At 43.5% G+C, this 20,182-nt stretch overlaps 1 protein-coding gene across 2 annotated transcripts in view; it reads right to left on the reverse strand.

Moving 5' to 3' along the window:
• Positions 1-20,182, reverse strand: part of DNAH7 (dynein axonemal heavy chain 7) — a 564,416-nt gene that overhangs the window by 12,883 nt on the left and 531,351 nt on the right. For both annotated transcript variants that reach the window (XM_077275383.1, XM_077275384.1), the window contains exons 61-62: positions 18,416-18,568; positions 1,855-2,032 (exon numbers count right to left, since the gene is read on the reverse strand). In XM_077275383.1, the coding sequence (XP_077131498.1) occupies positions 1,855-2,032; positions 18,416-18,568 (331 nt within the window). The remainder of the gene's footprint in view (positions 1-1,854; positions 2,033-18,415; positions 18,569-20,182) is intronic.

The following is a 20,182-nucleotide window of genomic DNA, read 5'->3' on the forward strand; positions in this document are numbered from 1 at the left end:
AGGTTCGCATGAAATAGGAACAATGAGTGGGTATACAGGGGGATTTTTTCTCTCTTATTCCCTGTTGTGCCCCTGTATTGTTCCAGTCCTCACAAGCCCCCGCACCACCGAACACCCGCGGCGGCGCACATCCGAACACCCCCTCATCCCATCCTGCGGCCTGCAGCAACAACCCACTTTTGCCTCTTACAGCAGCGACCCTGGGACCCCGCTTCACTGCAGTCGGTAATGCATATTAATTTTGGGGGGAAAAGTGTGTCTTATAATCTGAAAAATATGGTACATATCTAACGAATGTGTGGCTTTTCATATATTTGCTCACAAACAGGAAGAAATAGGATTCCCCTGAGATGTGTTTGCAGTGTAATTTCCACAGCAGATTTATAGTTGCAAAATCCACAATAAATTGTGTAGATATCACTGGAGCTTCTGGTGTGCAAACACAGCGGACATACCGCAGAGAAATTTGCGTCAATTTACGCAGCCTTTTATTTCCACATTATATGCTTGAGCTTATTTAAAATCTGGTGCACAACATTGGTGCTGTAAAACGCAGCTGATTTTCCAAACGTCGGGACATACTCCTTAAGAGCTGTCCCACACGTCCAGATAATTCCGGTATCGGAAAAAATCGGTACCGGAGTTATCCGTGTCCGTGTGCCCGTGAGCTCACGTAGGCCATACGTGCGGCACACGTGTGCTGCCCGTGTGCCGAGTGGGTACCACACGGAGCGTGCAGGAGACAGCGCTAAAGTTTAGCGCTGACCCCTGCATCGTGCTGAAGCCGCGATTCATATCTTCTGTGCAGCAGCGTTTGCTGCATAGAAGATATGAATAATAGTGTTTAAAAGAAAGATCTATCTGTCCGCCGCCCCCCCCACACCCCCTGTGCGCCCCCCCCGCTGTTCTGAAAATACTCACCCGCTTCCCTCGTTGGCTGTCGCGGCTTCCTGTCCTGCCTTCCTGCCTTCTACTGTATGCGGTCACGTGGGGCCGCTCATTTACAGTCATGAATAGGCGGCTCCACCCCTATGGGAGGTGGAGCCACATATTCATGACTCTAATCGGTGGCCCCACGTGACCGCATACAGTAGAAGGCAGGAAGGCAGGACAGGAAGCCGCGACAGCCAACGAGGGAAGCGGGTGAGTATTTTCAGAACAGTGGGGGGTGCACAGGGGGTGGGGGGGCGGCGGACAGATAGATCTTTCTTTTAAACACTATTATTCATATCTTCTATGCAGCAAACGCTGCTGCACAGAAGATATGAATCGCGGCTTCAGCACCATGTGGGGGGGACAGCGCTTACTGTAGCGCTGTCTCCTGCACGCCACACGGAGACTGTCCGTGTGCGGTCCATGTTTTAAACGGACCCATTGACTTTAATGGGTCCGTGTAATACGTGCGCTCTCACGAACACTGACATGTCTCCGTGTTTGGCACACGGAGACACGGTCCGCAAAAAATCAATGACATCTGCACAGATGCATTGATTTTAATGGGTCTACGTGTGTCAGTGTCTCCGGTACGTGAGGAAACTGTCACCTCGCGTACCGGAGCCACTGACGTGTGAAACCGGCCTAATCGATAGTGTCTGTAAAGCACTGGTGAATTAATGGCACTATATAAGTGAGTAAAATAAATAATCTAATAACATTCTGTGTTACTTCTGTAACACCTGTTTTGTAAATTAAAAGGAAAATGTATTAATTAAAAAAATAAATATTTTCATTTAAATATTTCAGAAATGTCTATATTTACAAAGTCTTCTTAGCCGGTTCGGACACCCTGGCTTTTGAGGACCAGCCATGACCATTCAGTACTCATGATCTGTGGCAGCAGCGACTGTTCCTTACCATCCTCAGGTGCATGCTTGTATTCTTTATCTTCTAAAACCTCAAAGTCAAACCCCAGCAGGTCAATGGGGATTGTATACTTGCGAGCAAAATTTTGCTGTGCTCCAGTCAGGAATGCTTGTGTGAAAAAAAAGCCAGAGAGCCAAAAAACTGGAGGAGTTCCATTTTCATACCAGTCCTGTGTTACATAGAAAAATATATTCATAATAAAGCCAAGGTCAAAATACCATCATCAATATATACTGACATCTATCTGCGCAAGTAAGGCTGCCGTCACACTAGCAGTATATGGTCAGTATTTTACCTCAGTATTTGTAAGCCAAAACCAGGAGTGGGTGATAAATACAGAAGTGGTGCATAGGTTTCTATTATACTTTTCCTCTATTTGTTCCACTCCTGGTTTTGGCTTAGGCTACGTTCACATTTGCGTTGTGCGCCGCAGCGTCGGCGCCGCAGCGCACAACGCAAACAAAAACGCAGCAAAACGCATGCACAACGCTGCGTTTTGCGTCGCATGCGTCGTTTTTTTCATTGAATTTGGACGCAGCAAAAATGCAACTTGCTGCGTCCTCTGCGCACCGACGCGGGCGCCGCAGCGACGCATGCGGCGCAAAACGCAAGTGCGCCGCATGTCCATGCGCCCCCATGTTAAATATAGGGGCGCATGACGCATGCGGCGCCGCTGCGGCGCCCGACGCTGCGGCGCTGGCCGCAAATGTGAACGTAGCCTTACAAATACTGATGTAAAATACTGACCAAATACTGCCAGTGTGATGGCAGCCTAACACATATGATGCTGCTCTAGATAATGATCAAAAAGTGATAGATTAGCCAAGAAATAATCAGTAACAATTCACACTGGATTTACAAGACAATTTATAAGACAAAATAACTGCGGCTTATCTCGGTCAGTATGACACCTTTTCATACTTCATTTTAAAATTCTCATAATTAGATTCATACGGCAAAATCACAGTTCTCTAAGGGCAGGTGTCCAAGATGTCTTTTCAGATGTGTACACTCCACAATCCGCCTGAAAAAGCACTAAATAAACACTAGAAAGAATGAACATGTGCGCTGCTATATAAAAACGACTGTTAATATGTTCAGTCTTTTCAGTTTCTTTTAATTGATTCAGGTGTCAAAAACAAAAAGCAGATAAAATTACTGACCTGCCCATTCTTCTGGAGGTGTTGGTTTCAAAGCCGCTTACTAGGTTATTTAATACAAGAGTAAAAAAAGGCCAGTGGCCAAACATATCGCAAAAAGGAACCAAAAAGACATAAAAAAGATGCTTCATGACAAAAGATGCCGGTGTGTCCTGAAACTTCTTCCTAGTGAAAAACTTGCCGTGTTCCCACATGTCTGAAAGGAAATGTGTGCACATATCCTTCGTGTACAAAGTCTTTCACTTGCATTGGCCCTGTTCTCCTCTCTTTTAACCTATGGTCTGTGCCAGTGGTGAAGCACTAGTTTACCGGCCCCTCAAGAAAAGCACCATAGGGGATATGCAACTCTAAGCGTATTTGTCAGCTCAAGCACAGTGGCTTGCAAAAGTATTTACCCTCCTTGGCAATTTTCGTGTTTTGCTGCCTCACAACCTGGAATTTTACTGTTTGTTTTTTTTTTAGGGTTTCGTCACGTCATGTAATGAACATTTGGTTTTCTTTTTACTGTGAAGTAAACAATAGGACAAACTAATTGAAAACTTCAGTGTGCATAACTATTCACTCCCCTAAAGTCAGTACTTTGCAGAGCATCCTTTTACAGAAATTACACATGCAAGATGCTTTGGATAAGTCTCTATGAGGTTTCCACATTTTGCCACTGGGATTTTTGTCCATTCCTCAAGGCAAAACTGCTCTAGCTCCTTCCAGTTAGATGGTTTCCTCTGGTGAATAGCAACCTTCAAGTTTGACCACAGATTCTCACTTTTATTAATGTCTGGGCATTGACTAGGCCACTCCAAAACATTTACATGTTTCCCCTTAAACCACTTGAGTGTTTCTTTAGCAGTATGCTTTGGGTCATTGTCTTTTTGGAAGGTGAACCTCCTTCCCAGTTTCAAATCTCTGACAAACAGGTTTTGCTCAAGAATATCCCTGCCTTTCGCACCATCCATATTCCCTTAGACTCAGAACATTTTCCCTGTCACTGCTGCGGTGAAAAATCCCCACAGCATGATGCTGCCACCACCATGTTTCACTGTGGGGATAGTGTTCTTGGAGTTATGAGCTATGTTGGTTTGTCCCCAAACATAGCGTTTACTTTGGTGGCTAAACAGTTCAATTTTTGTTTCATCTGACCACAGCAACCATTAATTTGGGAGTCTCCCATATGTCTTTTGGCAAACTCAAAACGAGCTTTACAATTTTTGTGTGTAAGTAAAGATTTTTCTTTGTCCCCTCATTCATAAAAGCCACCTCTATGTAGTGTACAGCTTATTGTGCTCACATGAACAGATACTCCAGTCTCTGCTTGGGAAGTCTGCAGCTCCTTCGGGGGTTACCTTTGACCTCTGCACTGATTCTTTGATTAATGCCCTCCTTGACCGACCTGAGAGTATTGGTGGGCGGTCTTTTCTTGGCAGATTTGTTGTGGTACCACGTTCTTTCCATTTGATGATAATGGATTTGATGGCGCTCTGGGGGATCATCAGAGATTGGGTTATTTTTTATAACTCAACCCTGACTTCTATTTCTCAACAACTTTGTCCCTGACTTGTTTGGAGATCTCCTTGGTCTTCATGGTGGTGTTTAGTTAGTGGTGCCTCTTGCTTAATGGTGTTGCGACCTTTCACAAAAAGTGTGTATATACTGACCAACCATGTGACACTTAGATTTCACACAGGTGGACTTCCTTTCACTAAGCATGCGACTTATGATGGTAAATACTTGCACTAGAAATTTTTTGCGGCTTCATTGCAAAAGGCGTGAATACATATGCACATGACATTTTTTAGTCATTTAATCCCAATAAATTAATTTATGCCTACATTTTTCTCACTTCACATCACCAACTTAGACAATGTAGTGCTAATGCATCACACACAAATCGGTTAACAAAAATATTTAAACACAGGTTGTGGTGTAACAAAATAGGTAAAAAGACAAGGGGGTGAATACTTTTGCAAGCCACTGTAGATTATGTAATTTTTCAGAATAACCTGTCATGTACACAAGGAATAACACTACGTCTGGATGCTATACTTCTCGTGTTTATGACCAGCTTTCACCTTTGCGTCCTCTGTCTCTCTTTTCCTATTAGGTCTGGGAGCTTCCGTTCATCTGCCGTACAGGACTAGGAATCCTTCTGAGCCATTCCACATTGTTATGCTTGTCCAGCATAACTGTCTGCGGTGAGTAGGTCTATGACCTTTCTGCATTCTTTTCCCGGCTGATACCATTCATGTGTGCTCCCCTCTCTCTTTGTTTCTATCTCTTTTCCTATTGTCTCTGAGCTAGTGAATCTATTTTACCTTCCTGTTTTCTTTCTCTATGTAGCAGCAGCATCAACAGGAAATTATAAAAAGTGGTACATCTGGAGGGAGAAGGTAACGCATTTGCCCTGGACGCAGCCAGCAATGGGGCAATCTGAGCTGTATTCCTGGCCGCTGCATTTTACCACTCCAGGAGCGAAATTTGTCTTCTAATAATTTTGCACAATTTAGTAGACAGATTGACATTAATACATTAAAAAGATTAGGGCCCATTGCTTATTCTGTTACTGCACTAGCAACAGTGACCCATATCTATTTATATAATTGCCTTGTAATAATTTCCTTTCTTGTTCTGTCCAGATGTCACTGTATCCCAGAATTCCAAGCGGAGGAAGTTCGCCGACCGCCATATTGGGACACCCAAGTGATGGGTGTCTCAATATGGAAACTGCTGCTGGTACCAACCTGTTGCGCGGTACCACCAGTAGAACACCATCGCACCACACACACACACACACTCAGATACACACACTCACGCAGCCTCTTGTGTGGTACCACCAGCGGAACACCATCGCGAACAAGCCGCCGCCGGGATCAGCCAAATGATTCACTGACTGCAGCCATCTTTGAACAGGAGGAGTGCATCTGCAGTTTTAATGTGACTGCTGCTATCTGTCTGTCTGCCTGATTAAGGCTAGTTTCACATTTGCAGTTGAGTCTGCAGCGTCTTGTCCGCAACCGCAAACGCATGCAAACGCAGCGATTTTATCCACATCAGCTTACGGATGACAGCAAAAAATATACGTTGCGTTTACGCTTTTTATGCGCATGCGTTTGATATTTCCAGGAGGGCGTGTCTCAATGGGTGTGTCTAAATCAGTTCCTGGACATGCGCAGTCCGACGTACGCAAGCGCAGCGAACGCATGTGTATGCAAATACATGCGTACGCATGCATTCCCAGAGGCAGTAATGCATTTTTTAACGCACGCATGCGCATTCCTGCACATATTTGATTAGAATTTGCCGCCTCAAAAATTGCAACATGGTGTGTTAGCCGCACACCGCGAAAAGACGCATGCATAAGCAAACGCAGGCGAACGCATGCAAACGCATGAACCTGTGTCCACAATGTAAAAGATATGAAATCAAGACGCATGCAGATGTATGCGTCAGAAACGCTGCAGACAAAACCGCAAATGTGAAACTGGCCTTACTGCGCCTGCGTGAATTACGTGCAGGTGCAGTGAATCATTCGGCTGATCCCGGCAACAGATGCGCGACGTGTCTACAGGCAGAGGAAGCCGGTCACATTAAAGGGGTTTTCCCACGAACAAAAGTTCATTTTAAAAATTGACTGTGTCTGACCGTGTACAGAGCATACCACATCTCCTGGGCAGGGGAGGAAGCAAAAGGTAATACTGACATTACAGCAGGGGATCACAGTGGATTCATTTTGTGAGGTAAAATATTTCACTGACTTTTTAAAAAATATTTTACCTCACAAAATATATCCTCTGCGATCTCCTGCTGTAATGTCTATATTGTCTTTTGCTTCCTCCCCTGCCCAGAAGCTGTGGTATTTTGTATACACGGTCAGACACAGGGGTGAGTGTGTCTGACTGTGTACGGAGCATACCACATCTCCTGGGCAGGGGAGGAAGCAAAAGACAATACTGACATTACAGCAGGGGATCACAGTGGATTCATTTTGTGAGGTAAAATATTTCACTGACTGTTTTTAAAAAATATTTTCTCAGTCGCCCATGACAGCACTACCAGAGAGAGGGGATCCGCCCTTCAGGGACAGGAAACCTATAGGATAAAAGGGCAGTACCTCTCTCCTGCATCAGTTTGGTTACCTGTCCCTGACAGGGAACCCTCTAGGATCGGTACCTGAGATCCGGAGCCGGCCAGTCAAGCTATGACGGAGGGGAGGCCCCTGTCACGGCTGGTGCAGTGTCTGACGCCGCCGCTGCTGGGACTGAGGGATCTGCAGAGTGCGCGGAGGGAAGCGCGGCCGCCTCCCCGGATTGGGGTAGGGGCTTCGGGAACCTGGTGTGCCGTACATCTTCACGCCGCAACAAGCACTTCCTGATTCGGGGCGGGCGCACGTGCACGGTGTGCGAGGTGCACCAAGATGGCCGCCGCCCCGGATCTAGTGCATCTCTACTTCCGGGTCCCAGGCAGTGCGCGCATGCGCAGATCAGGATGGGGATCAGTGTTTCCCGATGACGCAGCCCTGGAGGAGGGGGTGGATTGGCGCCAAAAATCCCTTTTAAACATCGCTGTGGAGATGTTTCTTTGCTGCATGCAGTCCCAATAATGGAGGACAGCGATCAGCAGCTCCAGCCGCCGCAGCCATTACAGCCGCCGCAGCAGCGTCACCACCAGCGCAAGCCGAATGTGCAAAGAAAGAGATCCTCTACCGGCACCCACAGTACTCGCTCCAGCAGCCATTCCACGCCGCAGAGTAAAGTCTCCACTATGGCTAACCAGCTGGCACCACCGACTACGGATCTCATACAGGATCCTATACCTCCAGAACCGGTACCTGTGGCTGCGCAAGATGGGTGAGTGATCTTCGTGAAAGTTCACCAAATAATTAGGGTCCCCTTTTCCGTTTATTTTTGGCAAGAAAAAGAACGGAGAAAACTAAGCATAGGTCATGTCCCCTGTGTAGAAAACCCTTGTCGCAAACCTGGGATAAGAAATTGTGTGATTCATGTATAGGACAGGTCCTTTGTGAGGAAACCCCTAGTTTCGCCTCTGAATTGCGATCTGTAATCAGATCAGAGGTAGAAACAGCGTTTAAATCCCTTAAAGGGGAAGGGGTCAAAGAGAAAACACCTGTACCCTATTCACACTCCGATTCCTCTAGTTCTGAAGATGGAGATTCAGACAGACGAGGGTCCTCCTCCTCCTCGGATTCTGAGAGCGGAGGTCACCACTGCTTCCCTTTAGATGAAGTCGATGCCCTTGTGAAGGCTGTAAGATCGATCATGGGGGTCCTGGATCCCCGACCTGACAAGACGGTACAGGACATCATGTTTGGAGGATTAGGTAAAAAAAAGCGTATAGTCTTTCCACTTAACGAAAATGTTCAAGCATTAATTAAAAACGAGTGGGAGAAACCAGAAAGAAAAAACTCATCCGTACCCTCCCTTAAAAGGAAATATCCCTTCGAGGAAGAGGCTTCTACGTCATGGGATAAAGCCCCTAAACTTGACGTAGCAGTAGCTAAGGCCTCCAAAAAATTTGCGTTGCCCTTTGAGGACATGGGAACTCTGAAGGATCCCCTTGATAAAAGAGCCGATACCTTCCTTAAAGGGGCCTGGGAATCGGCAGGGGGATGTTTAAGGCCTGCAATAGCAGCCGCGTGTACTTCTAGATCTCTAATGATTTGGATAGATAACTTAGAGAAACAACTAAGAGACGGGGTATCTAGGAGTAAAGTGATAGAATCAATTCCCATGATTAGAGGGGCGGCAGCCTTTTTGGCGGACTCATCAGCCGATTCTATTAAACTCACTTCCAAATCGGCAGCTTTATCTAATGCAGCTCGTAGGACGCTATGGCTAAAAAGTTGGCCAGGCGACCTACAGACTAAACAAAAACTTTGTTCAATTCCATGTGAGGGAAAATTTTTGTTTGGAGAGACCCTGGATGACATTTTACAAAAAGCTGGAGATAAGAAAAAAGGATTCCCTAACCTGGCCACACCATTTGTTAAGCGGCCCTTTCGGAATAGGAAGTTTTTCCGGAGACGTCCCCCAAGGGAACAGAACAGATGGGATGATGGAAAAAGGAGGGATAGGGGGTTCCTCTTTGGTAACTCCCCAAGAGATAAAAAGACCCCTAAGTGACCCCTTCACCAGGGTGGGAGGGAGATTATCTCAACACCTTCCGGCCTGGGAAAAAATCTCAACCAGCACTTGGGTTTTGAACTTGATAAAAATGGGATTTCAGATAAACTTTACTTCCCTTCCTCCCCAAAACTATGTGGTCACCCCACTAAAATCCTCACCTCAGCAACAACAGGCATTGGAACAAGAAATTTCAAAGCTCATAAACAAAGAAGTCATTCAAGAAGTCCCCCTGCTGGAAAGAGGGACAGGGTTTTTTTCCCCACTGTTTCTGGTTCCAAAACCGGATGGTTCCTTCTGCACAATAATAAACTTGCGGAAGCTAAACAGTTATGTAAGGAACCAAAGTTTCAAAATGGAATCAATAAAATCAACAATCAAAAACCTGTTTCCGAATTGCTTCATGATAGTGTTGGATCTCAGCAACACGTATTATCACGTCCCCATCCACAAAAACTCCCAGAAATACCTCAGACTAGCAGTGGTCATGGGAGGAGAAATAAGGGAATACCAGTACAAAGCCCTTCCCTTTGACATTTCAGTGGCACCCCGCATATTTACCAAATTGATAGCGGAAATGATGGCCCATCTAAGAGAAAAAGACATTCTAATAGTACCATACTTGGACGACTTTCTAATTGTCAGCAATTCAGCCCAACACTGTCGCCAACAATGCGACAGAGTAATAAAAACTCTGCCAGAGTTAGGCTGGCTTATAAATCTCCAAAAATCAAAACTAGAACCGAGCAGGGTTCAAGAGTTTTTGGGCCTAACTTTGGACTCGATAACACAGGAATGTCATCCTCCAGACCAGAAAAAAAAAAAAATATTAAATCTTGTCTCAAGAGCTTGCTCAAACCCTCAAATGACCTTGAGAGGGGCGATGTCACTACTGGGGTCCCTTTCTACCTGCCTCCCGGCAATACAGTGGGCACAAATTCACACGAGAAACCTCCAGTGGGATATTCTGAGGAATCAGATCACACTAGAGGGACATCTAGAAGGACATATGACTCTAAATTCAGACACTATTCGTTCCCTAACCTGGTGGTTGGATTCCAACAACCTATCAAAAGGGTTCCTTGGGTAATAGACATATCTCGGATAGTTACCACGGATGCCAGTCCCACGGGGTGGGGAGCTCACCTGGGCAACAGTATCACTCAGGGAGTCTGGACAGGTCAAGAATATGGGGCATCTTCAAACCAAAAAGAACTTTGGGCGGTGAGCCATGCTCTATCATACTTCCTTCACAGCCTGCAGGGGCATCATGTCCGGGTTTTCTCGGACAATCAGGTAGTGGTAGCCTACCTGAACCACCAGGGGGGACCAGGTCTCGAGCCCTAATGAAGGCCACTTCCCAAATCTTCACTTTAGCAGAAAACAACTTTCTATCCCTCTCTGCGCTACATATAAAGGGGGTAGAAAACCAAAAAGCAGACTTCTTAAGCCGTACCCATTTAAAACAGGGGGAATGGACACAGAATCAAAGCATCTTCAATCAGATCACCAAACTATGGGGGGGTCCCTGTAATAGACCTTTTTGCCAGTGTAGAGAACAGGAAAGTAAAAGAATTCTGTTCTCTAGACCCCAGGGGGGGCCCTCGGGCGCTGGATGCATTCACGATTCCCTGGACTCAGAGTCTCGCATATGCCTTTCCCCCTTATATACTTATTCCGGCAGTTCTGCGGAAAATCAGACAGGACAGGGCGAGTCTCATCCTAATAGCCCCTTTCTGGCCCAAAAGGACCTGGTTTTCCTGGCTGAGGATGCTATCGGTCACCGATCCCTGGGTTCTCCCGGATCTTCCGGACCCCCCATCGCAGGGACCGGTGTTCCACCCTCAGTCAGAGAGACTCCACTTGACAGCGTGGAATTTGACAGGTCACTACTAAAGGCAAGGGGTTTTTCGGATAAACTAGTGTCCACACTATTGAAAAGTATGAAAACAGTAACAACTAAAATCTACGGCAAAACCTGGAAAAAGTTTCTGTCCACCTCTGGGGTAAAATTGCAAGATGGGGTCCCAGTTGCTAAAGTGTTAGAATTCCTACAAAAAGGCTTAGATCTAGGCCTCTCGGTAAGCACTTAAAAAGTGCAAATAGCGGCTTTAGGGGCATTATACAGTGAGAATATAGCCGCTAATCCATGGGTAACAACGTTTATTAAAGCTGCTGTAAGATCTAAACCCATAAACATAAAAAAACTACCAACCTGGGACTTAAACTTAGTCTTGTCAGCTCTAACAGAGCCCGTTTGAGCCCATAGATTCGATACCACTTAAAACCTTATCACTTAAAACGGCCCTTCTCACAGCCTTAACATCTGCCCGTAGAATAAGTGATCTCCAGGCCCTATCTGCAAATCCACCCTTCACGCAAATCATGGATGATAGGGTAATACAGAAAACAGACCCTGCTTATCTACCCAAGGTTGCGTCGAATTTTCACAGGTCCCAGGAGATAGTCCTTCTTTCCTTCTGCCCAGACCCTAAAAATAAGAAAGAGGAAAAATTCCACACATTAGATGTGAGAAGGTGTCTACTACAATACTTAGAATCCACCCAGCATTATAGGAAGGAAGGGTCTCTCTTTATCTGTTTTCAGGGACCCAGAAAAGGACTCAAAGCCTCCAAAAGCACTATAGCTCGCTGGGTAACAGATGCGATAGCCTTGGCGTATTCGTCCACTGGAAACAGTTCCTGAGGGGCTCAAAGCGCACTCTACTAGAGCTATGGCGACCTCCTGGGCCGAAAGGTTGGAGGTATCAATAGACAAAATCTGTAAGGCGGCCACCTGGTCATCGCCTTCAACCTTTTTTAGACACTACCGCTTAGACCTAGCCTCTTCATCTGACTTAACCTTCGGAAGAAGGGTCTTGCAGGCTGTGGTCCCTCCCTAAGCAATCATTTCTGCAATTCTCTCTGGTAGTGCTGTCATGGGCGACTGAGAAAAGCATAGTTACTTACCGGTAACGGTATTTCTCAGAGCCCATGACAGCACCTGCTTATTCCCCCCTTATCACGTGTGCGGTGAGCACTTTATTATATGAAATGTGTATTTTTATTATAGACACGGTGTAATCCTATTAAGCAATATGTTAAAATTGAATATTTTCCTGTTGTCACTAACCTGGAGGACCTTTGATGCTCTGTAAACCAAACTGACACAGGAGAGAGGTACTGCCCTTTTATCCTATAGGTTTCCTGTCCCTGAAGGGCGGATCCCCTCTCTCTGGTAGTGCTGTCATGGGCTCTGAGAAATACCGTTATCGGTAAGTAACTATGCTTTTACCTCACAAAATGTATCCTCTGCGATCTCCTGCTGTAATGTCAGTATTGTCTTTTGCTTCCTCCCCTGCTCAGGAGCTGTGGTATGTTCGGTACATGGTCAGACACAGACAATTTTTAAAATTAACTTTTGTTAGTGGGAAAACCCTTTTAAAAAGCAAAAATCAATGCCAACATGGCTCCTCCTAAAAAGTACGCCAATGACAATGAAAGGAAAGCAGAAAAGGCACAAAGTCAAAGACAACAAAGGGCAAATGAGACTCCTGAAGAGCCACAGCATCGCTGGGACAAAAACAATGCATATAATCGTAGGCGTCAAGCACATGAGTCCCCTGATGCAAAAGCCATTAGATTATTACAGGATGCCATTAGGCAACAACAGCGCCGCATGCCTGCCCCCATCATGACATTACCGCCCTCCCGATGCTATCGCATCGGGCTTCCATCTCCATGTCCACTTCTGTTTTTTATCACTGAGCCAATTACCTCCCCATTTAAGCACTTTTTCCAAGCATCCTCTTTTTTTTATAAACCAACCTTTTATTTGGCTTAGTATCACATGGTTTGAAAAAAATAAAGACTTATGATATCTAGTGATTCATCTAAGTCCAGACAAGAACTTTCTTGCTCAAAGAAGCTGATCCAATTGATGCCACTTTTGATATAACCCAGTGCTGAAGTACAGGCCTGTCATTATAGCATCTTAAAATTTTAGAAATAATAGTCTCTCTCTGTACTGTGTTCCTTTCGAACAATGGTGTGTATACCATTTGGAATGGATTTGTCTAATTTAACCCCTTAGTGATGGAGCCAATTTGGTACTTAATGACCAAGCCAATTTTTACAATTCTGACCACTGTCACTTTATGAAGTTACAGCTCTGCAATGCTTTAACATATCCTACTGATTCTGAGAATACTTTTCGTGACATATTGTACTTCATGTTAGTGGTAAAATTTCTTCGATATAACTTGCATTTATTTATGAAAAAAACAGAAATTTGGCAAAAATGTTGCAATTTTCAAATCAAAGAGTGGTGTCACACAAAATAATTAATAAATAACATTTCCCACATGTCTACTTTACATCAGCACAATTTTGGAAACATAATTTTTTTGTTAGGGCGTTATAAGGGTTAAAAGTTGACCAGCGATTTCTCATTTTTCCAAGAAAATTTACAAAACCATTTTTTTAGGGACCACCTCACATTTGAAGAGAGTTTGGGGGGTCAATATGACAGAAAATACCAAAAAATGACACCATTCTAAAAACTGCACCCCTCAAGGTGCGCAAAAAACATTCAAGATGTTTATTAACCCTTCAGGTGCTTCACGAGAACTAAAGCAATGTGGAAGGAAAAAAATGAACATTTTACTAATTTCACAAAATAATTACTTTGGAACCAATTTTTTTAATTTCACAAGGGTATCAGGAGAAAATGGACCTTAAAATTTGTTGTGCAATTTCTCTTGAGTACGCCAATACCCCGTATGTAGGGGAAATCCACTGTTTGGGCGCATGGGAGGGCTCAGAAGGCAGGGACTTTTTGAATGCAAAATTGGCTGGAATCAATGATGGCGCCATGTCGCGTTTGGAGAACCCCTGATGTATCTAAACAGTGGAACCTCCCAATTCTAAATCTAACCCTAAACCCAACACACCCCTAACCCTAATCCCAACCATAACCACAACCCTAACTCTAGCCCAACCATAACTTTAGCCCAACCCTAACTTTAGACCAACCCTAACCCTAGCCCCCACCCTAACTTTAGCCAACCCTTTAGCCCAACCCTAGCCCAAACCCTAAACCTAACTTTAGCCCAACGCTAACTTTAGCCCAACTCTAACTTTAGCCCAACTTTAGCCCAACCCTAATTTTAGCCCAACTTTAGCCCAACCCTAATTTTAGCCCAATCCTAGCCCAAACCCTAGCCCAACCCTATCTATAACCCAACCCTAACTTTAGCCCAACTCTTTCTTTAGCCCAACTCTAACCCTAATGGAAAAATGTAAATATATACATTTTTTTAATTAAATTTTTTTTTTACTAAGGGGGTGATAAAGGGGGGTTTGATTTACTATTTTTTATTTTGATTAGTGTGCTAGGGTCTATCACAGTGATCAAAATGAACCAACAGGAAAAATTTCCCATCGTTGCTGGGTGCCAGCCGGCAGATCTCGACGGGCGCATGCGCCTACCATTTTCTTCCTGGAAGAAGACGCCGGTGGCTCGTGGGACGTCACAGGGTTTGCAGGGACACTGGAGGTACTGGGGAGGATCGGGGGACCCCATTTCTCTCTCCTCCGATGTGCGATCACATCAGAGGAGAAATTAAATGGGAAATCAGACTTTTTTTATGCGGTCGCCGTTATTCCATTAATAACAGCGATCGCAACACTGGGGTCGGTAAAAAACAACCCGAATCATGTTCTCTGGGGTCTCGGCTACCTCCAGTAGCCGAGACCCCAGAGAAATTCCAACTCTGGGGGGCCCTATACACTTATTTCTCAGCACTGTTAAAAAGCAGCGCTGAGGCATAAGTACCGTTAACTCCTGCCAGTTTGCACTGAATCTTTGAATTCCACCGATTTTTCATTTTGCCCACTCTCTACAAATTCACTTTCATTACTTTCAGGTAAATGTTTTTACAAGTTATACAGCAGGTCAATTAAGTATTGAACAGGTCACCAATTTTCTTAGTAAATATATTTCTAAATGTGCTATTGACATGAAATTCTCAATAGACGTCGGTAACAACCCATCCAATCCACACAGGTAAAGAATTCAAACCATAGATGTCTATAAATTAAGTTATGTGTAATAATGAGAAATTACAAACACTTCAAATCCTGAGGGTCCTCTGGGCTCCTTCTAGGAACTTTGAGCTTTAGTTCTTTCCATAAATTTTCTGTTGGATTCAGATCAGGTGATTTGCAGGGCCATTCTAGCAGCTTTATTTTCTTTTTCTGAGAACAATTGAGAGTGTCCTTGGCTCTGTGTCTGGACTCATTGTCTTGCTGAAATATCCACCCTTAATTCATCGTCATCATCCTATTAGATGGCAGCAGATGCAGATTTATTTCAAGAATGTCTCGGTATATTAGACCATTCATCCTTCCTTCTATTATATCAAGTTTGCCAGTGGTGTATGCTGAAAAAACGCCCTATACTATGATGTTCCCATCTGCCTTTTGGCTTCCAAACATGGTGTGTATTATGGGTCCAAATAGTTCAATTTTGGTCTTATCTGACCAAACTATATTCTCCCAGTATTTCACAGGCTTGTCTAAATGTTGCTTGAACAAACATTAAACATGCTTGAACATGCTCTTTGTTCATAAATGGAGTCTTGCTTTCTGATCTGGCATACAGGCAATAGAGGTTGAGTACCTTCTTTGAAACAATTGTGCCTGCTGATTCCAGGTCCGTCTGTAGCTCTCCACAGGTGGTTCTTGGCTCTTGAACAACTCTGACAATTATTTTCACTCCTCTGTCTGAAATCTTGTGGTGTGCACCTGGTCATGGCAGGTTTATGGTGAAATTATGATTTTCATTCCACTTTCAGATTATGGCCCCACTGGAAACTTCAAATGTTTATAAATTCTTCTGAAACAAATTTCATCAGTATATTTTGCAACAATAAGGCTGCAAAGGTCTTGAAACAGCTCACTGGTTTTACCCAAGATGAGATGTTTCTTGTGTGGCACCTTGGTAATGAGACAGCTTTTTATAGGCCATCAGTTGAACCAGTTGATATCATTGTTCACTAAGTGGCAGGATTGCTAATTACTGATTTCAGCTGGTGCCATGGCTTTTTGCACCACTATTTCTTCATGTGTTCAATACTTTTCCCTATGGCATTTCACATTATTACACCTAACTTAAATTATGGAATCTATGGTTTGATTTATTTGCCTGTGTAGATTGGATCGGTTGTTACAGACATCTGGTGATAATTTCATGTCAATAGCACTTATAGAAATATGTTTATTTAGAAAATTGCATAAAAATAGGTTTTATTTTACTCTTTGGTATTAAGTTTGCCTTTTTTTTCCATCATAACTTCTAAGTGCACCTTTTCATGTTTTAGTAGTTTGAATGTTTTTTTTTGTCTATATGTTGCCCCCTGTACATTTTTATGTATTGTTTTTCTCCTCTCCTTGTAAAAAGTGATAGGGAAGATTAAACCACTCCAGAAGAGGACTGAAGTACATTTGTGCATATATTTAGTTACTTTTTAAAAAGTCTTAATTGATAAATCATCCACAAATATCTTGAAATTTCACAAACAATGGCGTACATAAAAAAACAAATGAACAAATACAATGGACATTAAAAAAGATGAAAATTAAAAGAATTAAGCAAAAATGAGCAAGCGAAAAAAAAAAAACACCGAAAAATAAACATGCAAAAAAGAGGAAAATTAATCGTGCCTCTAGTATTTATATTTTAAAAACCTAACGTCTATCATACCTGGATGCTCCAAAGCTTCTCTGGCGGTGACTTGTTTCTACCTCTGGTCTTGACATTGATTTTTTTTGCCTGCCATTCCCATGTACTACTATCACAAGTATTGGTATAATGTCTAGCAATGCTAACTACAACCCACCACGGTTGCTTAGTCCATAAAAGTCCCCAACTCTCTACTAGCTTAATAACTGCAGAGTTCCAAATCTCTGGCATTAACATCAGCACAAAAACGGCACTGAGAGCTTCATATTATGGGTTTCCAGGGCTGAGCACCTGCTTGCAAGCCCTAGATCACAAAGCACAATGCCAAGGGTCGGATGTAATGGCATGCTGCCACTGGTCTCTGGAGCAGTAGTAACGTGTCATGTGGAGTGATGAATCAAGCGGCTACATGCAGAAATTAAATGATTTTCTCCCTGCAGCTGCTTGCTTCTAGTCTTTGGTGTGGTATAGGGGTCTGTTATAGTCATTTCTCTATATAAACAGTGACCGTGCTCCAATCACTCCCTGGCACTGATTGACAGCCAGCTCTGTATACACACATGCTGCACACACGCTGCAGAGCAGGCTGTCAATCGATGTGCCGGGGAGGGATTACAGCCTTCACAGTATACTGAATGGGGGCTGTAACAGCTCCCGGCACCGGCCCCAGGACTGGAAATGAGGGAGGATATAAGTTCCTTTTCTCCCTGTATCCGCTACTCCAGTAACGCAGCCAGGAATGGATTCATGCTATTCATCTGCAGTATACCACTATACCTGCAGTAAAATGGTGTTTATTGATGTGACAGGTTCCCTTTAAAATAGTAAATACATTAAAATGTTTCATTTTCCTTTCTGCTTCAAAATCTAAATGGGCTAATGCTACAGGAAGAATGAACAAATGTCCACCAAACCTGTGCATCAGGCTTTTAACATAAATACCTCATTTATCCTCATCAGTCTGGGTCTTAATTTGGGAAAAAAAAAACATGTTGCTAAGTTTTCAGTTTGGCACAGTGGAAGAGATGTGACACAAGTTATTAACACTGCTAATATTTATCATTTCCGCAGTGTTTTGTGAAATCAGTGTGAATAACACAAATCACCATCTGTCTTGTGTATGGGGTTCAGCTGTTATCTTCGGCTATGTGGCAAGCAGTGAAATCTATCTGATACTTTCATGCACCAGCAAACGAACAACAGAACACAACAGATGTATCGGGGAACTTTCTGCCCCACAAATTCATTACATAAAGGTATTCAGCATTGTTCCAGATTGCATGTTTCACATCTAGAAATCTCAAGGAGCATCTGAAGATAGTTTCAAATAAAACTTTGAAGTATGGATAATAAGTTGATAATGAATTTTCCCAAATTGCTTCCATCTTTTATTCTATGTACTGTATATGGCTACATGACAAACACATCCCAATATTTTAGCTGACAGCTTGACACAGTTCTGAGTGCCTGGAGCAGGTTAATGTCGTAGTCTCATTTTATGGTAAAATGACTTACTTGTAAAAATTTCAGTCTTGCAAGAAAATCATTAACATAGCTTCCAAGGGGTTTAAGGCTTGGATAAGACTTCTTCATCCACATGCCAGGAATCTTTCCCTTCAGGATGCTCATTGCCACCTCTTCTAGGTCGGCAGACATTACCACCAAGCCCTGTATTCAGTAAATATAACAAAAGGAAAAAGTTTCAATTTTTCGCATGCAAACGTACATGGCAAACAGTTTATTCAAAGCTGTCTCGGTGTTCGGCAAGAAGTGGATATGCTGCTTAACTCCTTCACAACGCGGCCAATTTTCAATTTTGCGGGATCGTTTTTTTCATCAAATAGTTTTCATTTAAATTTTTAGGGAGGGGATACAATACACACGAAGGAAGATTTATTATAACAAAACCTTCAAACACACCACACAAGATGGGAAGCAAGGGGGTGGTTGATAGGGGGAAAGAGACGTGAAAAGTGGAGCACTGGGGGAAGAAAACAAGAAAGAGAAAACAAAAGGTTGACTGAGCATGAAACACCCATTTTTATCCCCTTTCTGCCATTGGACGGGATAGTACGTTCGATGGCAGAACCCCCGCTTTGATGCGGGCTCCGGCGGTGAGCCCACATCAAAGCCTGGACATGTCAGCTGTTTTGAAAAGCTGACATGTGCCCGCAATAGGCACGGGCAGAATCGTGATCCGCCCGCACCTATTAACTAGTTAAATGCTGCTGTCAAACTCTGACAGCGGCATTTAACAAGTGCTTCCGGCCATTTGACCGGAAATGCGCGCACTGCAGACCCCGTCATAAGATCAGGGGTCAGCGGTGTGTCGGCATAACAACCAGAGGTCTCCTGCAGACCTCTATTGTTGTTGATGCCAGATTGCTGTGAGCGCCACCCTGTGGTCGGCGCTCATAGAAATTGTTGTAATTCAGCTACATAGGGGCGATCTGAGCATCGCCCCTATGTAGCAGAGCCGATCAGGTTATGCCAGCTTCTAGACTCCCATGAAGGCTATTGAAGCATGGCAAAAGTAAAAGAAAAAAGTTTTTAGAAATATGAAAAAATAAAAGAAATATAAAAATGCAAATCACCCCCCTTTCTCCCCATTCAAAATAAAACTACAAAAAAAAAATCAAACCTACACATATTTGGTATCGCCGCATTCAGAATCGCCTGATCCATAAAAAAAAAAAATTATCCTGATCGCTAAACAGAGTAGCGAGAAAAAAATTAAAGACGCCAGAATTAGTTTTTTTTGGTTGCCACGACATTGCATTACAATGCAATAATGGGCAATCAAAAGAACGTATCTGCACCAAAAAGGTATCACTAAAAACGTCAGCTCGGCACGCAAAAAAAGCTCTCAACCAAACCTGAGATCACGAAAAATGGAGACGCTACGGGTCTCATAAAATGACACCAGTTTTTTTTTTTTAGCTAAGTTTGGAATTTTTTTTTCACCACTTAGATAAAAAATAACCTAGACATGTTTGGTATTTATGAAATCGTAATGACCTGGAGAATCATAATGGCAGGTCAGTAGTTTTAGCATTTAGTGAACCTAGCAAAAAAGCCAAACTAAAAACGAGTGTGGGATTGCACTTTTTTTGCCATTTCACCGCATTTGCATTTGTTTCCAGCTTTCTAGTACACGACATGGTAAAACCAATGGTGTCGTTCAAAAGTACAACTTGTCCTACAAAAAATAAGCCCTCAAATGGCCATATTGACGGAAAATAAAAAAGTTATGGCTCTGTGAAGGAGGGGAGCGAAAAATGA

This window comes from Ranitomeya variabilis, chromosome 7 (assembly GCF_051348905.1).
Source record: "Ranitomeya variabilis isolate aRanVar5 chromosome 7, aRanVar5.hap1, whole genome shotgun sequence".
NCBI lineage: Eukaryota > Metazoa > Chordata > Amphibia > Anura > Dendrobatidae > Ranitomeya > Ranitomeya variabilis.